This window comes from Erythrolamprus reginae, chromosome 7 (assembly GCF_031021105.1).
Source record: "Erythrolamprus reginae isolate rEryReg1 chromosome 7, rEryReg1.hap1, whole genome shotgun sequence".
In the NCBI taxonomy this organism is placed as follows: Eukaryota; Metazoa; Chordata; class Lepidosauria; order Squamata; family Dipsadidae; genus Erythrolamprus; species Erythrolamprus reginae.
Window position 1 is genome coordinate 70979652 of NC_091956.1, and position 19737 is coordinate 70999388.

Sequence of the window (19737 nt, forward strand, 5' to 3'; positions counted from 1 at the left end):
CTGCCGGAAGATATCTGCAGGTGATAACAGAGCTCCGAATCAATCCGGAGCTCTGCTATCAGTTGCAGATGCCTTTTTTGGAAAGCCTTTGCAGCCGATAATACCTGTTACTGGTGGCAGAGGTCTTCTGGCAGGCATCTGAAGGCAAAATGAAGGCCAGGGTGATGCATGCGAGGGCTGGCAAGCGGCTATAGAAGAAGGCAAAGTAGGTGTCGGGCTGTGTGAGGCCTGGTTAGTAGGGCAGCTCCACCCCCGTCACCCCTAACCTAGCTTATTTTTTATCTATGTTCCTTGCCCGGTCCTTTGCACCCTAGGGTGGGTGAGGACTTAATTAGGGCCTTAATTAAGACGCCTTAAACAAGATCTAAGTATTGCCCACAAGATCATATGCTGCAATGTCCTGCCTGTCGGCGACTACTTCAGCTTCAACCACAACAACACAAGAGCACACAACAGATTTAAACTTAATATTAACCGCTCCAAATTTGACTGTAAAAAATATGACTTCAGTAACCGAGTTGTCGAAGCGTGGAACTCATTACCGGACTCCGTAGTGTCATCCCCAAACCCCCAACACTTTACCCTTAGATTATCTGCGGTTGAGCTATCCAGATTCCTAAGAGGTCAGTAAGGGGCGAGTACAAGTGCACTAGAGTGCCTTCCGTCCCCTGTCCTATTGCTCTCCTATATCTTCTATACCTTTCTTCCATTCCTATATCTCTTCTTCTATTCTTTCATTGATATGTTCTATTACTATATCTTCTTTTCTATTATTTCTTAGATATATTTTACTATGAGTATCTCCTCTATAACCTTCATAATGTATTTTACTATATATACGCACTAAAACCCTCATTGTGTATAATAAATAAATAAATAAACAAACAAACAAACAAACAAATAAATAAATAAATAAATAAATAAATTTATTTTGTTGGTGGGCTTAATTTGATCGCATGCACTCAAAAACGTGAAAAGGCTTCTTTTCAAAGTGGGTTGTCTTTTTGGAGAAACACACATATATTTTGTCCATAGAACTTCAAAAGTTATTGAACAGTAAACAACAGTGCTAAATGTTTTTCTTTCACCCACTTTGTCCCTCTGACACGTATTACAAGATTACAATACCATAAGTTTATTTAATCAATACAGTTGGCCAAACAAAATTAAAACAAAAAACATAGAAAGTCCTTTAAAATTTAATGAAGAGTCAAAATTTAGATTTTTTTGTACCTTAATTATGTATTATATTCTTTTATAGAATTGAAAAGCACTAATATGTATTTTCTTTCTCTTTTTTTAGATCTTTCATCTGCCCAGAGAAAGTTTGCTCGTTCACTGAGAGATTTCAGGTTTGAATGTATTGGTGACGCTGAAACAGATGATGAAAAATGCATAGGTATGTCAGTATAAGAAAATCTATATAAGTAGTTCTCGTTTAACAACCAATACCTTAGCAGGCTTTCGAAATTTCTACAGATCCCGCAAAAGCTTCTTATTACCTGGTTCCAGAGTGTCTACTGTTAGACACATAGATACATGTATATTATAGTCACATGACTATAAGAGCCGGGGTGGCGCAGCAGGTAGAGTGCAGTACTGCAGGCCACTGAAGTTGACTGTAGATCTGCAGGTCAGCGGTTCAAATCTCATCACCGGCTCAAGGTTGACTCAGCCTTCCATCCTTCCGAGGTGGGTAAAATGAGGACCCAAATTGTGGGGGCAATAAAGTGCTATTGCTAACATGTTGTAAGCAGCCCTGAGTTTAAGGAGAAGGCCGGCATAAAAATCGAATAAATAAATAAATGACTACATTGTGAGGGCCTATATTCTATGATCACATGACTATGGTTTACATTTTTTTGCCAGTTTCTATCCTTCTTAGTTTATTTCTAGCAGGAAAACATGCATAGAAATATATGGATTTATTTAACAACCATGGTGTTTACTTAACCCCTGTGGGGCTTGCTTAATGACCTTGGCATTTGCTGCAAAAGAAGACATAAAATCAGATCACTTGGGGTGCCTTGATTTATGAATTGAATGACTTATAACAGAAAATCCAGGGTTCAGTATGTTAGTAAATGGAGGACTACCTACATGAAATCTTAAATTTAAATTTTTTCTATTTTATTTGTTGCATATGGTGTCTGATATTTATTCCTGTTACAGATGCATCCCTTCATGAATTTTCTAACTTTCTGAAAAATTTAGAAGAACAAAGAGAAATAATGGTGAGTTCTATTTTGTAAAATATAGCAGTATATAATCTGTGTCAGTTCGGAATATTTCTCATTAGTTTTCAAATTCTAAAAGTTTCTTATATACCCAACTGAACTCCTTGAAGAAAATCATTTAATTTAACCTAATTTCTCTAAAGGTTTCAACATATAATAATAGTTGGGTAAGCTTGCCTGCATTTAGAAACCAAGAAGGATTAGGCTTGGTTAATACTGAAAATGGGAAAACTCCAGAAAACATCAGAATCTATGCATTCTTTGAACCCAGATCATGTAGACTGTTTTAGGTTCAATAAGTGCATCGGTAGCAGTTGTTATGCAATTTAACCAGATGTTCCCTAATCAGTATCATCTCCAGATCTGAGATTACAATACTGTTCCTGTCATTCTATAGCCAGTTCTTTCTCATGTGTTAGTTTCTAGATTCTCCCACCCGAGCAAGGAAACTGTTTGAAAAATTTTTAAAGCAGATAATCCTTGCAAAATGGTATCTTTCAAATATAATCCTTGCAAAATGGTGTCCTCATCACCTCGAGGCTCGGCTACTGAAATGCTGTCTACCTTTGAAAAGTGTTAGGAAACTTCAGATCGTGCAGAATGCAGCTGCGAGAGCAATCATGGGCTTTCCCCAAAATGCCCATATAACACCAACACTCCGCAGTATGCATTGGTTGCCGATCAGTTTCCGGTCACAATTCAAAGTGTTGGTTATGACGTATAAAGCCCTTCGTGGCACCGGACCAGATTATCTCAGGGACCGCCTTCTGCTGCACGAATCCCAGCGACCAGTTAGGTCCCACAGAGTGGCCCTTCTCCGGGTCCCGTCAACTAAACAATGTCGTTTGGTGGGGCCCAGAGGAAGAGCCTTCTCTGTGGCGGCCCCAGCCCTCTGGAACCAACTTCCCCCGGAGATTAGAATTACCCCCACCCTCCTTGCCTTTCGTAAGCTCCTTAAAACCCACCTCTGCCATCAGGCATGGGGGAACTGAGATACTCTTTCCCCCTAGGCCTTTACAATTTATGCATGGTATGTTTGCTTGTATGTATGATTAGTTTTACAATAAGGATTTTTTAGTTGTTTTAGGATTGAATTTACATGCTGTTTTTTATTGTTGTTGTTAGCCACCCCGAGTCTACGGAGAGGGGTAGCATACAAATCCAATAAACAAACAAACAAACAACCTACCTACCTACCTACCTACCTAACTTGGAATATTAGACTGATCTATCAACCTTTTTCCTTTGAGAATATACAAAAAGTACAGATCAGAAGTTTGTTTGTTTGTTTAGTTAGTTAGTTAGTTAGTTAGTCCAATACACAATGAGGGTTTTAGTGGGTATATATCAATATACACATAGAAAAATACATGGTGAAGGTTATAGAGGAGATACTCATAGTAAAATATATCTAAAAAATAATAGAAAAGAAGATATAGGAATAGAATATATCAATGAAAGAATAGAAGAAGAGATATAGGAATAGAGGAAAGGTATAGGAGATATAGGAGAGCAATAGGACAGGGGACGGAAGGCACTCTAGTGCACTTGTACTCGCCCCTTATGCATTTTTTCACTAATGATAATAATTTATGTTGTTGTTATTATTATTATTATATTATGTTATAATATAAATAATTTAGCACTTTACTGTTCAAAATAAGTTTTAGCAATATGACAGGTGATTCAGTGGGAATTTCTTGATAACATATACCAAGGAATCATTTACATTCTGTTTTCATTTGGTAATATTCCATGCAACTGGGAAAATGCAATTGCTGTCTCATACATATTTAGACAAAAGTAATCCATGTTTGCTTCTTACTGTTGGCATTTGGCATTTCCAAGAAAAACTAAGCAGGATCAGGCTAAAGACTAACAAAGAATTTTGGAGGAGGCGGGTAAATTCTCAGAAAAAGCAGTGGCAAATTATTTCTTTATGTTGTAACCCTTTCCACCCACCAAATCTTGGCTATTTTTGTTTGGTCACTGAGATGAGCTAAACTTGAAAGATATTTTTCTTTGTAGACCTGCATAGAATTGTGACAATAGTCTTCCTAAAAACATTCAAAAAGAAATCTACAGTATAATCAGTTATTTAAAAAAAGGCAAGATTCATCTTCAAAGCAGATATCCTAAATCTATTTTCAAGTGTACAGAATCCTTCAGGCAATAATAAAATCTACTTCAACTATGTGAACGTTTACTTTCATTCATTAAATCTATCACGTGATTCTCTAGATGTGAACAAGGCTATCTATATTTATTTAACCATAGAGATGAAATCTTTATCATCATCGTCATACCCCCAAACTTAACAATTGTCAATAAGTCAGGCAATAAAGTCTGGATAGTGGATGTTGCAGTACCTGGACATAGCAGAATAGAAGATACAAAATACAAAGACCTACCAATAGAAGAAGACTATGTCAAAACATCTGGAATGCCACTTGAATACTTTTAAGTGGCAGAATCACTATTACTTAATTGCTAAAGACAGCTTTATTTGGAACATCTTACACGCTACTGGAATACCTTTAACACCATCTATCTATCCCAGGTTCTTGGGAAGGACTTGATAGGTGGATAAAAATGCCAAATCCAGTCTATAAACATCAGGCTGACTGTGTGACCAACTATAATTTATAAAACCTATATGCCATCCAACTTAATAACTTTGGGTGCCACGCAACGATCATATAAAAAATTACAATATAGACGTACAAGATGGCCACTGCCTGAAACAAAAATTTGGATGAAAAGCCATATTTTTGTGGGTCTTCTGGAACATGCAGCAAATGTCATTCCAGAGGTGCAGTAGTGCTTCATTATAAGTAATTAAGCAAAATATGTTCTGATGCACTTTGATATACAGTGGTGCCTCTACCTAAGAACGCCTCTACTTTTCTAGTCAAGAATCGGGTGTTTAAGACTTTTTTGCCTCTTCTCAAGAACCATTTTCAACTTACAAACTCGAGCCTCCGAAACTGTAACCAGAAAAGGCAGGGAGACGCCTCCATAGGGTCTTTCTAGGAATCTCCTGGGAGGAAACAGGACCAGAAAAGGTGGGGAGAAGCCTCTGTGGGGCCTCTAGGAATGTCCTAGGAGGAAACAGCCGGAAAGGGCAAGGAGAAGCCTCCGTGGGGCCTCTGTAGAAATCTCCTGGGAGGAAACAGAGTCGGAAAAGTCGGAGAGAAGCCTCCATGGGGCCTTTCTAGCAATCTCCTGAGAGGAAACAGTGCCGGAAAGGGCGGGGAGAAGCCTCCTTGGGCCTCTCTAGGAATCTCCTGGGAGGAAACAGGGCCTCCACCCTCCCTGTGGTTTCCCCAATCACACGCATTATTTGCTTTTACATTGATTCCTATGGAGAAAATTGCTTCTTCTTACAAACTTTTCTACTTAAGAACCTGGTCATGGAACAAATTAAGTTCGTAAGTAGAGGTACCACTGTATATCCTAAATATATTATGTTCAATAAAAAGTTATTAGAACATGTACATCCTAGCCAAAACTACTTGAAGTCTGTTGTATTTCCATCTGAGATAAATTTACAACTTGATAGAATAATTTATATACGTGTATGCTGCTTTTCTTGTGTCAGTAGTAGTTTATTAATAGAAGTGATGTGGATTTATTTTTAAAATATGATACATTTCATAGTATAATGCATTTTCTCCCTACTCTAAATATACCTGTATTTATTTTCTTCTTCCTTGAAAGGCCTTAAGTGTAACTGAAACTCTTATCAAGCCTCTGGAAAAATTCAGAAAAGAACAACTTGGAGCAGTAAAGGTTTGGTAGCTTCATTTCCATTTATTTGTTTTGCAAGTAAAATGGTAAAAATTTAACCTGAGTAGGAAAAGTTGGAGATTATAGTTTCTTTAGTACTTTATAGATACGTGTGCATTAAGTTCATTTAATATTTAACTAAAGATTTTGTATATTCTTACATAGCAGTACATTTAGACTTATATAGCAGTCTCTCAGCGGTTTACAGAGTAAGCACATTGGCTCCAATAATGTGGGTCCTTGTTTTTCCGACCTTGGAAGAATGCAAGACAGAGTCAACCTTGACCTTGGGGATGTTACTTGTTACATGTCCAGTCAGCTAAGCACTGGAAGTGATGTGCCGGTACCTGGAGGCTGTTGGGGCCTGGATGGGTGTCAACAAACTCAAACTCAACCCAGACAAGACGGAGTGGCTGTGGGTCTTGCCTCCCAAGGACAATTCCATCTGTCCGTCCATTACCCTGGGGGAAGAATCATTGACCCCCTCAGAGAGGGTTCACAACTTGGGCATCCTCCTCGATCCACAGTTCACATTAGAGAAACATCTTTCAGCTGTGGTGAGGGGGGCGTTCGCCCAGGTTCGCCTGGTGCACCAGTTGGGACCCTATTTGGACCGGGAGTCACTGCTCACAGTCACTCATGCCCTCATCACCTCGAGGCTCGACTACTGTAACGCTCTCTACATGGGGCTACCTTTGAAAAATGTTCGGAAACTTCAGATCGTGCAGAATGCAGCTGCGAGAGCAATCATGGGCGTCCCTAAATATGCCCATGTCATACCAACACTCCACAGTCTGCATTGGTTGCCGATCAGTTTCCGGTCACAATTCAAAGTGTTGGTTATGACCTATAAAGCCCTTCATGGCACCGGACCAGATTATCTCAGGGACCGCCTTCTGCCGCACCAATCCCAGCGACCAGTTAGGTCCCACAGAGTGGGTCTTCTCCGGGTCCCGTCAACTAAACAATGCCGCTTAGCGGGACCCAGGGGAAGAGCGTTCTCTGTGGCGGCCCTGGCCCTCTGGAATCAACTCCCCCCAGAGATTAGAATTGCCCCCACCCTCCTTGCCTTTCGCAAGCTACTTAAAACCCACCTCTGCCGCCAGGCATGGGGGAATTGAGATTCCTTCTCCCCCTAGGCCTTTACAATTGTATGTATGGTATGTTTGTATGTATGTTTGGTTTTTTTAAGGGGTTTTTAATTTGCTTTTAGTATTGGATTATTACTGTATATTGTTTATGATTGCTGTTAGCCGCCCCGAGTTTTCGGAGAGGGGCGGCATATAAATCCAATCAATCAACAAACAAACAAACAAACAAACAATAATACCATTAGGATCAAACTTCTGGCTACAGGAGAGTTAGCCTGCAAGACTGCATTCTAATCACTGCACCACCACAGCTCTGCATTTTTGCTTTTCATTCAGAATTGTTTGCAAACTTATCCAGACTTTTCCATTGGTTAACTAAAACCTATAAGGTTATTTCAAAAAATTGATAGCATCTCTGTTGTGTTTTATATTTTATTGAACATAAACAACGTATACCAAAATTGGACATTGTAGCAAACAAAAAACCCAACCAATTTACAAAGTTTATGTTTTATGTATAAATAATATTTCTTTATCTTTACATTTAAAATGTTATAGGAAGAAAAAAAGAGGTTTGACAAAGAAACAGAAAAGAACTACAGTTCATTGGAGAAACATTTAAACATGTCAGCTAAGAAGAAAGAAGTGCAAATATTGGAGGTATCATTTTTACTATATTGTCAAATCTCTATGTGTTGTAAGCATTTGCAATAATAATATTTTTGAAAATAAGTTGCTAGCAGCAATTTTTCCATTCTGAATTGGAATCAGGGAACGAATAGCTGGAATATAAGACTTTCTATTGATAATAAATATTATTTGTTTTATGTATAATAAACACAATTACTTTGCAGTAAAGTCCCTAAGGTAGAAGATCACCAGTCAGAGCCTATAGCAGGATCAAATACATCATCTGTTTGGAGTTATTACATTCCTAGAAGAGATCCACCCTTATCTAGTGCCAATTCGCTTGACTGTTACGAGATCAGATTCTTGTGTACTGGGAGCAATGTTCCCTCTAATTTTTTTCCGGTGTGGGCGGAAAAGTATAGTGTCTGAGCGACAGTCCCTTTGGGACTGGGCGGCATAGAAGTATGTATAAATAAATAAATAAATAAATAAACAAACAAACAAACAAACAAACAAACAAATAAATCTTTTCTTTTTTATTAAAAGAAATTAATAATTAAAAAAACCCAAAATCCATTACTATTAAAACTAAAACAACCAGCAAAACTATTAATAAAAACAGGTGAGGGCTGGGTTTTTTTCTCTGTTATTATTTAAGTGCTTTTACCGTATGCTTTAAATCAAGAGTCACTTCTCTCTGTTTCTCTCTCTTTCCTGTCATTCTCTGCCTCAATCATTTTCTCATTTCTCTTTTTTTCTCCCCTTTTTTCTGTCATTTCTCTCTCTCTTCCTTCCACTCTTCTCTCTCTCTCTTTCTTTCTCTCTCTCACTCTCTTCCTTCCTTTCTCATATTTCTTTCTTTCTCTCTCTTTCTCTATCTTGCTTTCTTCCTCTCTCTCACTCTCTTCCTTCCTCTCTCATCTCTTTCTTTCTCTCTCTCTCTCTCTCTCTCTTTCTCTATCTTGCTTTCTTCACCTGCCAGCCCTTCCGGAACATTCAAAATAAGAAAACCCTTCGCTCTTATTTGGGGGTGCGCGCCTGCTCACGGGCGCAGCTTACGGGGAATGGTGACTGGGAGTATGAAATAAAATTTTGTTGCTTTGGACTCTACTTCTATTACTGGTTACTTGCACCTGACATCCACCGGTGGTTAAATTATATGTGTATTTTCCAGGATTCAAAATGCAAATATATCAGCTTGTTGTTTTTGACTATATGTCATTCATTAAAATTTATTGTGTGAATGCAGGTTATGCCTTTTAATGAGGTGTGATAGTCATTTTTTGATGGTAATTGTGCCTCTTTTAACTGTTTCAATCCTTTACAATTATTTGCTTTAATTCATTGAGGAAAACAAAAATAGTTTAAGCCTAAACTATGATAACTTTCCTGTCTGTTAATTTGTCAGTTTCTCCTCATTTGGTGTACAGTGTTCCCTCGATTTTCGTGGGGGATGCGTTCCAAGACCACCTGCAAAAGTCGAATTTCCGCGAAGTAGAGATGCGGAAGTAAATACACCATTTTTGGCTATGGACAGTATCACAAGCCGTCCCTTAACACTTTAAACCCCTAAATTACCATTTCCCATTCCCTTAACAACCATTTACTCACCATTATTACTGGTATTCACCATTGAATAAGACACTTAGTAATCCGGATATTTATAAACATAATTATTTATTAACAATAATTATTTTTTTTGTTATTTATTTGCAAAAATTATTAGTTTGGCGATGATGTATGACGTCATTGGGCGGGAAAAACCGTGGTATAGAAAAAAAACCGTGAAGTATTTTTTAATTAATATTTTTTGAAAAACCGTGGTATAGGCTATTCGCAAAGTTCGAACCCGTGAAAATCGAGGGAACACTGTAATACATTTTAGAGAATTTTAACTTTTGCCACTTGAAATCCTTTGACCGTAAAGTTTGGTAGGTATAATTATGTTTGAATTTTAAATGCCAATGATTTTGTGTTAGATTGTGATATTCAACATAGTTTCTGTATAGAATATCTAAATTTTAAAAAAAGCAAAACTCTGTTTTTTTTTATGCAGGCAGACAACCAAATAGAACAAAACAGAAAACATTTCTATGAGCTGTTACTTGTATATGTGTGTAAATTGCAAGAGATACAAGAAAGAAAGAAATTTGAGTTTGTAGAACCTGTAAGTAGAATATTAAAATAAATGTTGAAAGAAAATAATTTTTAGAATAAAAACAAATATAAGTAGATTTAGAAATAAGTAAACATTTGCATTGTGCTGTACTTTGCTATTTTACTGAAGAACATTTAATTTCAGTATTCTGTGAATTATAAATGTACAGATTATTTTTAGTGACTAAACAGTGGAATTCTGTGATATGCCATAAAGTCTAATTGCAGGCAGGACTTAATTTATTTAAAACTAAGAAGAAAGTAAAAGAAAATAAGAAGAAATTACTCCTTTCCCATCGAAGCTAAAAAGAAAAATCTTGCTATGTTTTAGGTCCTGTCATTTTTTCAGGGGATGTTCACATTCTATCATCAAGGTTATGAACTTGCCTGTGATTTTAACCATTACAAAATGGATCTGCAGATAAATATCCAGAATGTAAGTGAAGCCATCCTTCGCGGGTAAACTATGTCCATTTTTAACTCTGACCCTGCTATTGCAATTTTGTATTTCTGTAATGCCTGATGGTTTTTCTAAAGAACTATAGAAATGTGATGCCATCTGCAGGCTAATATGCTATATGACTTGCTAAGACTTTCTGCAGTAACCAAACAAATATTTCTGCACATTTTGTATAACTTAACAGTTGGAAATAAAAATGTAATTATTTTCTCTAATTAATAAATAATGTTGCATTATTTTAGGTAAGTTGAAAAATATATAAAATAATTTTGTTGACAGTTCCATATATTAGACATTGTCTACCAAATAATTTGGAAATTGTAGCATAAACTGTGAAAGACTAATTTTTGGTACGGAAGATTGGTATTATAAACAGTTATCTATAATTGTGTTCATTCTACTAAATCTGCACTTCTATTCTACTAGTTTTTCTCATCATTCCTATCACCCATTTCCTCCCATGTTGACTGTATGACTGTAACTTGTTGCTTATATCCTAAGATTTTTATTAATATTGCTTCTTCATTGCTTATTGACCCCTATGACAATCATTAAGTGTCGTACCACATGATTCTTGACAAATGTATATTTTATTTTATGTACGCTGAGAGCATATGCACCAAGACAAATTCCTTGTGTGTCCAATCACACTTGGGCAATAAAATTCTATTCTATGCTATTCTATTCTATTCTATTCCATTCTATTTTTGTATGAAATCAAAACTACAACAATTAACAGCCATTAGAAACTGAAATATTAACATAGCTCTTATATATTGTATAGTCTTGCATGATCTTACTTTATTACATTATATGTTAAGTTAATGTAAAATATTAATTATTTACATAATTTATCTTATTTTTCAGAGTATAAGACACACCTTTTTATCACTGAATGTAGCCCCACCCAGCCAACCCCATTCTTTGGTGTCTGCCTCCCAGCAATTTACCCCCTTGCAGCAAGCAGCCTAGAGCCTGATTAGCACAAGCCACTGATTATATGCCTCCCGAATCTCAGCTGATTAATTGAAGCCACAGGCAAGCTGACGTCCTAAAATGAAAGTGAAACTAAAACTGCACGGAGATAAATTGCTGGCAGGAAGAGGCAAGGCAGAATTTTATTTTCTTGTGTTAATGAGACTGAAACTGGCTGTTTGTTGCTTGCTGCAAGGAGGTAAGTCAATAACTAAAAATGCCTATAGAATGTTAAAATTATTAGACTTATTTTAAAAAAAACTGCTTTATTATTGTTCTAGACAACTTAACAAAATGAAGAATGTTTAAAATAAATGCTTGATTTGAAGAGTCATTATATCTTATTTTAAATAGTAGAAAATTGTATTTAATATATTTGTAGCCATATACAATTGACAGATATTAAATACCAGGAGGTGGTTAGTTGTTTTGACTTTTTTTTACAATTACATGTTTATGGTTTTCTACTGTAAGTTTTAAAATCTTTTCTTGTAGACAAGAAATCGTTTTGAGGGAACAAGATCAGAAGTGGAAGACCTCATGAACAAAATCAAGCAAAATCCCCAAAAACACAAAAGAGCAAATCAATTTGCAATGGAAGGTTATCTTTATGTGCAGGAAAAAAGTAAGTTATTTAGTTTTGGTAAGAATTTGTAAATATGTGTATAGGTTAGAAACATAGAAACATAGAAGACTGACGGCAGAAAAAGACCTCATGGTCCATCTAGTCTGCCCTTATACTATTTCCTGTATTTTATCTTATAATGGATATATGTTTATCCCAGGCATGTTTAAATTCAGTTACTGTGGATTTACCAACCACGTCTGCTGGAAGTTTGTTCCAAGGATCTACTACTCTTTCAGTAAAATAATATTTTCTCATGTTGCTTTTGATCTTTTCATTTTAGTTCCCCACATTTTCTGTATTTCGTTTTGTTTCCCATGTTCTTATAATAGTTTTATATTTTGTATTGCTTTTGCAGTTGTGATTCTATTAACTGGAATACATACATTGGATTTGTTTGTTTTGGATTCATATGTAAGAATCCTAAAAATAGGCTGAATGGAAAAACCATCTGTACTTAACTAAAAATTTGAAGTTTTAATTATTACTGTTTTGTGAAGGGCCTGCACCATTTGGTTCCAGCTGGATAAAACATTATTGCATGTATAAGAAGGAATCAAAGAAGTTTACTATGTTACCTTTTGAACACAGATCAGGAGGAAAAAGTGTGAGTACTGTATATTTCACATCAAAAGAACAGTAAGAGTTAAAATATGTTCTGTATTGCTTCTCTTTGTATTTGACATTTTCTTTTAAGTATAGTTAGCTACAGTATTAGGAATTACAAATAATAAGTATGGAGGATTCTGAAATGGAATTTTGGAGAGAGATAACAAAATATTCATATTTTAGCCCAAATAATTTATTAATACCAAAGATATTTAAAAGCTTATTTGAAATAATAACTTCCTAGTAAGCACAAAAATTATATTCCATTGACCATCTCTTTATTATATTCATTATATTCATTCAAATACAGTGGTACCTCGTGATACGAACCCCTCGTGATACGAACCCGGGGTTCGGAATTTTTTTGCCTCTTCTTACGAACTTTTTTCGGCTTACGAACCCACCACAGATCGCAAAATGGCACTCCACTGGGCGCCGCTGCCCGGCTGTCACCTTTTAAAACAGCCGGGGGGCTTCTCGGCGTTCTCCCGAACCCGAACTTTTCGGGTTTGGGGGGCCGCCGAAAAGCGCCGCCACCCGGCTGTCACCTTCTGAAACAGCCGTGGGGGCTTCTCGGCGTTCTCCTGAACGCCAAACCCGGAAGTTCGGGTTCGGGTTCCGGAGGCCGCCGAGAAGCGCCCGGCTGTTTCAGAAGGTTACAGCCGGGTGGTGCCGCCCGGCGGAGCGCCGTTTTTACCATCGGCAACGGCGTTTTCGGCCGATCTGGAGGCTGGAAAGGAGGGGGGGGAATCCCAATAGGGAATTCCATGGGCGGAACTTTGACGTCACGTCTTTTTGCACGCATTAATCGCTTTTACATTGTTTTCTATGGGAAACAATGTTTCGTCTTACGAACTTTTCGCCTTACGAACCTACTTCCGGAACCAATTAAGTTCGTAAGACGAGGTATTGCTGTATTACAGTACCTTTGCACAGTATGTCTTTTTGCAGGAAACTTGTTCATATTAGCAATTTTCAAATTCAAAAAACTCTTTGATAACTGTTTGAATATTCCATAATCAGCAGCATTTCATTTTTCTTACAATATTTATCTTCCCCGTGTCCTTTCTAAATTATCAATATAGAAATAGCAATAATACTTAGACTTATACCACCATAGTGCTTTACAGCCCTTTCTAAGCGGTTTACAGAGTCAGCATATTGCACCCAACAATCTGGGCCATCATTTTACTGACATTGCAAGGGTGAGTCAACCTTAAACCGGTGAGGATCAAACCTCTGGCATGATCAGAATTAGCTTACAGCATTGCATTGTAACCACTGTGTCACCATGGCTTATTGCATAAGTCACTGTATTGGAAGCAATCAAGGCAGAATGATTTCTGTTGAAGTTTTGGTGACAGGATTCTTCCCAGTCTTTGAGTGTCATACAAGATAATTCGGAATATTTTCTGAAGTACCCCATATGTTACTCAGTAAAATATTATGTTACCCCTGAAAAATTCATTTGATGATATAGTAAATTCTAGGCATGCATTATATTCAGTTCCAAAAATTCTACAATATTGATGGATGCTTTCATTCTTTTTAAAAAAATCAAACAATAACAGTTAAACTTCTGTTATTAATCACTTTTTTCTTGACATTTTTAGTAATAGTCTCTATCGTATTCACGTAATTATTTTATTTCAGGGTGAATTGGAAATCTATCTACTTCAGAACTGTACTAAAAGGAATACTGATTCTATAGATAGACGATTTTGTTTTGATATGGAAGTAACAGAGAGGTAAGTATGTCAGATGTATCTTAATATTACTTTTAAGTGAATTTATTTCAAATTATTACCTATACAGTTCATTTGACACAACCATTCATCTAGAGTGACCTTATAAGACCCTCTGATCATACAAACATAGATTTGAAAGTCACCTTACAATCCATTTAGCAGCCCCTCCCAAGTGCAAGAAATCTAAAAATAAAGCACCTCTAGCTACTAAATAGTTTCTGCTCGAATGTCTACATACATTTTTTTCATTAATGCACACTGTTTTTATCATACAGCTCCTAGTGGTCAGCCAAAATCTATGGTCCTGAGTATGTTTAATTTTACCATCTAAAATCAGGATTTTCCATTCTTAGTGTGGCAACAGTTTGGAGAGGGGTGGCATACAAATATAATAATAATAATAATAATAATAATAATAATAATAATAATAATAATAATAATAGGAAGATGTAAAAATCGAGCTGCAACGACTGTGGCATAAGCCAGTGAAAGTGGTCCCAGTGGTACTTGGCACGCTGGGCGCAGTAACAAAGGATCTCAGCGGACATTTGAAAACCATCGGAATTGACAAAATCTCCATCTGTCAATTGCAAAAAGCCGCTTTACTGGGATCGGCAAACATAATTTGCCGCTACATCACGCAGTCCTAGGTGCTTGGGAAGCGCCCGACTGGTGATGAAATACGAAATCCAGCATAGTGATCTCGTTTGCTGTGTTGTACTGACATAATAATAATAATAATAATAATAATAATAATAATAATAATAATAATAATAATAATGAAGTATACATGACACCTCTTAGTCCTCTTTTCCCTGTAATACCCATAAATGTATCTCATTCTTTTAGCCCATCTTCATTGGAATGTTTTCCATTCAAATGCTGATAATCTTGCTAAGAACTATAGCCTTGAAACCAATATGAAGAGTGGAATTCATGTACACATTTGTTAAACAAAGGAAATTCAGTCTTTGCATTAGGGCATAAATAGAATAAATATTCTAATACTGTAAACTAAAAGATACCCAATCTTTTTGAAATGTTGAAATGGGGACATGTACAAAATGGCTTTATCTTCTGGAGACTGCAAAGTATCAGACCACAATATCCTCTAACAGAAATTTATCCCTGTTTTTGTCATTTTTTTACTAGCTAGATAACGTTTTTAAAACATTGAACTGAAAATGTCCATCTTTTTAACTTTTAAGATACCATAAAATGTGTTGGATGAGGATATTTATGATTACCAGAAGATATGTGACATGAATAAATTGGCATTTTATGTACCACATTAGGGATCCTAATTTTAAACCCTGCATGGTTTTTGTGATTCGGTTAATTTAGTTTATATTTTTCCTGATCTTACATATCATATACCCTTTTCACTATTCTTTTTAAAATAGAAAGGGCAGGAAAAAAAGTAAGAAACACAAAGCAAAATAAATGGAAGTTAAGAGATTAGAGGGGGGGGATTAAATGTAAATGACATCAATGTCATTGGCTATCCATTTTCATATAATTCTTTCAAATTATCTTTTGTATATTTCTTAATTTATATTTAGTTTCTATATTTATATATTTAAATTCTATAACTATTGATGTCTGGATAAATTCCAGGAAAATAGTCAAAAGATATAAATCATTTATGTAGAACATATTTAAGAGATGTGAACAACTACCGTGTTTCCCCGATAGTAAGGCAGTGTCTTACTATCTTTTTACCCCCAAAAGCCCCACTGTGTCTTACTTTGGGGGTATGTCTTACATTGTCCCGGGCACCGGGGCCGGCTCGTCTTCGGGCGCGGGGAGCTGCCGGAAAGGAGGCGGGCGAAGGAGGGCGCCTGACCGCGCCACTCACCTTTCGGCTGTGCTGATTCTGGCTGCTCATCTTGCAGGGAGCCCCCAATTCTTCTTCCCCGCGTGATGTGATGTGGGCCACCCCCTTCACCTGGTGCACGGGGCAGGGAGAGACCTCGACGTTCGGCGGGTTGCGGGGAGCATCCCCTCGCCGCTCCCGGCAATGTTTCTCGGCAGGGGAGGCCAACTCCGCGGTGACACGGACGCTCGGCTGGCTGGCTAAAGGCAGGCCAAGGGGTGGATGGGCAGTCAAAAAGGGTGAGCGGCCGTCGCTGTGCCCTCCTTCGCCCGCCTCCTTTCCGGCAGCTCCCTGCGCGCCCCTCGCCTTCGCTCGCCGCGGCGCCACCGCCTCTTCCCCTGCCGAGGCTCAGCTGCAAGTGACCAGCGAGGCCGATCGGCTCCGAGGCGAGCGGAAAGGAGGCGGGCGAAGGAGGGCGCAGCTCCGGCCGCTCGCCTCGGAGCCGATCGGCCTCGCTGGCCGCTTGCAGCTGAGCCTCGGCAGGGGAAGAGGCGGTGGCGCCGCGGCGAGCGAAGGCGAGGGGCGCGCAGGGAGCTGCCGGAAAGGAGGCTGGTGAAGGAGGGCGCAGCTCCGGCCGCTCGCCTCGGAGCCGATCGGCCTCGCTGGCCGCTTGCAGCTGAGCCTCGGCAGGGGAAGAGGTGGTGGCGCCATGGCGAGCGAAGGCGAGGGGCGCGCGGGGAGCTTGGAAGCAATGTCATCGCCCCCCCCGCAATAGTATTTGTCTAGTTTTTTCCCCCTTTAATTCCTTTTATACTACCGTGTTTCCCCGAAAGTAAGACATATGTCTTACTTTCGGGGTATGGCTTATATAAGCCGACCCCCCCTGAAACTCCTCATATGTCTTACAATCGGGGGGGTCTTACTATCGGGGAAACACGGTAGATATATTGAGACTAGGCACAGCCTAATAGTTTTAAATGTCTCATCTCTTGAATAATAGAATGATATCACTTGCCTAATGAGACATTGTATTACTTAAACATAGTGGTACAAGGTTTTATTTTATGAGCTTCAATAACAGCAATAACAATGGCACTTACACTTATACAGTGGTACCTCGACATACGAGTTTAATTCGTTCCAGACCCGAGCTCGTAAGTCGATCAACTCGCATCTCGAACGAATGCCTTTAGACTTTGTTTTTCGCACCGAGATAACCAGAAGCTAGGATTCTTGCGCCACCTAGTGGAAGCTCGGCTCATATCCCGAATTTAAGCTCGGGTGTCAAACAGAAATTTTGCTCGCGTCGTGGCTCGTAACTTGGAATGCTCGCATGTGGAGCAGCTCGTATCTAGAGGTACTACTGTATACTGCTCCATAGTGCTTTACAGAGCCAACCTTCAGCCGGTCAAGATTGAACTCCTGGCAGTGGACAAAGTCAGCTTGAAATTCTGCACTCTAACCACTGTACCACCACGGCTCCTCCTAATCTTTGAGCTCATATACTTTATTGGTTTAAAATGTCTTTTGGAATGACTTTAATTATCTTTGGTTTCTATGTGACTATGTGTGCATGTATGCTAGGATTTGGCTTGTATGCTTTCCCCCCCTCTTTCACCTAGCACTACATTGCTTATTTCTAAGACATCTTTGATAGTTTCAAAGATGGTTATGATGGATTTTGTAGGAGTCTAGTGAAAATTAGTGTTCGGTCATGATTTAAATAATTTTTGTTAGACTCAAAAGGTAAAATGAAACATAGAATAAAAGAAAAGAAGGAAATAGTATTAGAATTTTACAGAGAAGAAATAAATGAGGATTTAATTTTTGAATATTTGAAAAATATTCGACTTACCGGTATTAACTGAAGCACAACAACAAAGATTAAACAAATCTATTACAGAAATTGAACTAAAACAATCTATAAAGAACCAGAAAAATAATAAAGTGACAGGTCCAGATGCCATACCAGTAGAATTTTATAAATTAGATATAGAAATACTTTCCTTAAATATGTTAGAGATATACAATCAAATAATGGCAGACGCTATGTTACCTAAAACATGGACAGAAACGTTAATAACCTTAATACATAAAGTAGGTACAGAAAAAGAAAAAATTGAGAACTATAGACCAATCTCATTGTTAAACGTAGATTATAAAATTTTTATATCAATAATTTTAAATACTCTGTTTTTCCAGACCTGGCATGCCTTTTACCCTGCAAGCCTTCTCAGAAGAGGACAGGAACATGTGGTTTGAAGCCTTAGATGGGAAGGAAACTGTAAGAGAATTATGATTTTTACAAATAAGTAAACACAAAGGGAGGCTACTAAATGCAACACAGACTGCATTTATTATTTATTATAAGTTTGTGTGACATAACGTATGCAGTATATGCTTAAATGAAAAAACAAAACATGTCACTGTTAAATACTAATGAGTGCATATTGGCATAGAATTTTATGGATAAGTTGCATGGAACTTTCCAATTTAAAAGTATGTACAGTAGAACCCCGACTTACGAGATTAATTGGTGCCGGAAGGAGGCTCGTAAGTTGAACAGCTCGTATGTCGAAACATTGTTTCCCATAGGAAACAATGGAAAAGCGATTAATGCGTGCAAGCCCCACGGGGAAGGGCTTGAGCCGCCGCCCGAGACTCACGAAAGCGCCGCCGGGCCGATTGCCGAGCGGGGGCGGGGCGCGGGAAGAGGCAGCGCCGCACCGGACCCCTCAGACTGCTCCGCCCGGGATGGGGCTCCGGAGGAGGGGCGCGTGGGGTCATGCAGCCGAGCAAGGGAGCACTGCGCCTCCGAGGGGGTGGACCTCGGCGCTGGTTCGCGGGGCAGCCGGAGTAAAATCCAAACGGCGTCCTCCGGCCAGCGCCAGCGTTTGAGGCGGCAGCTTGAGGAATAAAAGGCGGCGACGGCGGCGGCGCGAAGGCAAGCGCCGCTCGCCTCAGGATGCTTCAGCTTCTCCAAGCGGGGGCTTCGCCAGACCCGCAGCCTGGACCCCGCCGTGATCGGCCGCTCCGGCGGGGAAGAAGGGACGGCGCCGGAGAGCTCGGGCCACTTTGCGCGCACCAAAACGACGAGCGGTGCCTTCTCGCTCTCCGTGCCCAGCACGCCCCTGGAGAAGTCGCCCTCAGGCAGCTTCCACTTCGACTACGAGGGCCCTCAAGGCAAGAGGCTCATGGCGTGGCACCTTTTTGGTGCGCGCGCCCTCAGCCTCGGCTCTCAGTGGCGGCTATGGGGGCAGCGGGGCCAACAGCATCTTCTTTTCCCCCCGAAAGTGGCTCCAGCAGAGGAAGGGACAGCTCGTATCCCGAATTTGGGATAGAAATATCCCTCCCCTCCTAGCTCGCATCTCAAAATGCTCGTATATAGAGCAGCTCGTATGTCGAGGTTCTACTGTATGTGTATATTCTCTGATATTTAAAAGAAGATACAATAGCACTGGGGCTCTTCAGATCAAGCATTTATTTTAAAACGCTTCATGCAGTCTTTAAAAAATAAGTCTCATAATTTGAACATTCTATAGACATTTATAGTTATCGATTTACCTCCTTGCAGTTTCAGCAGTCCAACATTGCCAGCAG

The 19737-nt window shown here is 38.9% G+C and overlaps 1 protein-coding gene across 1 annotated transcript in view; it reads left to right on the forward strand.

The window, feature by feature from the left end:
* ARHGAP10 (Rho GTPase activating protein 10) overlaps positions 1–19737 on the forward strand; it is a 144242-nt gene that overhangs the window by 35919 nt on the left and 88586 nt on the right. Inside the window, exons 2-11 of the mRNA XM_070757792.1 lie at positions 1304–1399; positions 2173–2234; positions 5958–6029; positions 7676–7777; positions 9804–9914; positions 10236–10340; positions 11835–11964; positions 12465–12571; positions 14227–14321; positions 18340–18421. Coding sequence (XP_070613893.1) covers positions 1304–1399; positions 2173–2234; positions 5958–6029; positions 7676–7777; positions 9804–9914; positions 10236–10340; positions 11835–11964; positions 12465–12571; positions 14227–14321; positions 18340–18421 — 962 coding nt within the window. The remainder of the gene's footprint in view (positions 1–1303; positions 1400–2172; positions 2235–5957; positions 6030–7675; positions 7778–9803; positions 9915–10235; positions 10341–11834; positions 11965–12464; positions 12572–14226; positions 14322–18339; positions 18422–19737) is intronic.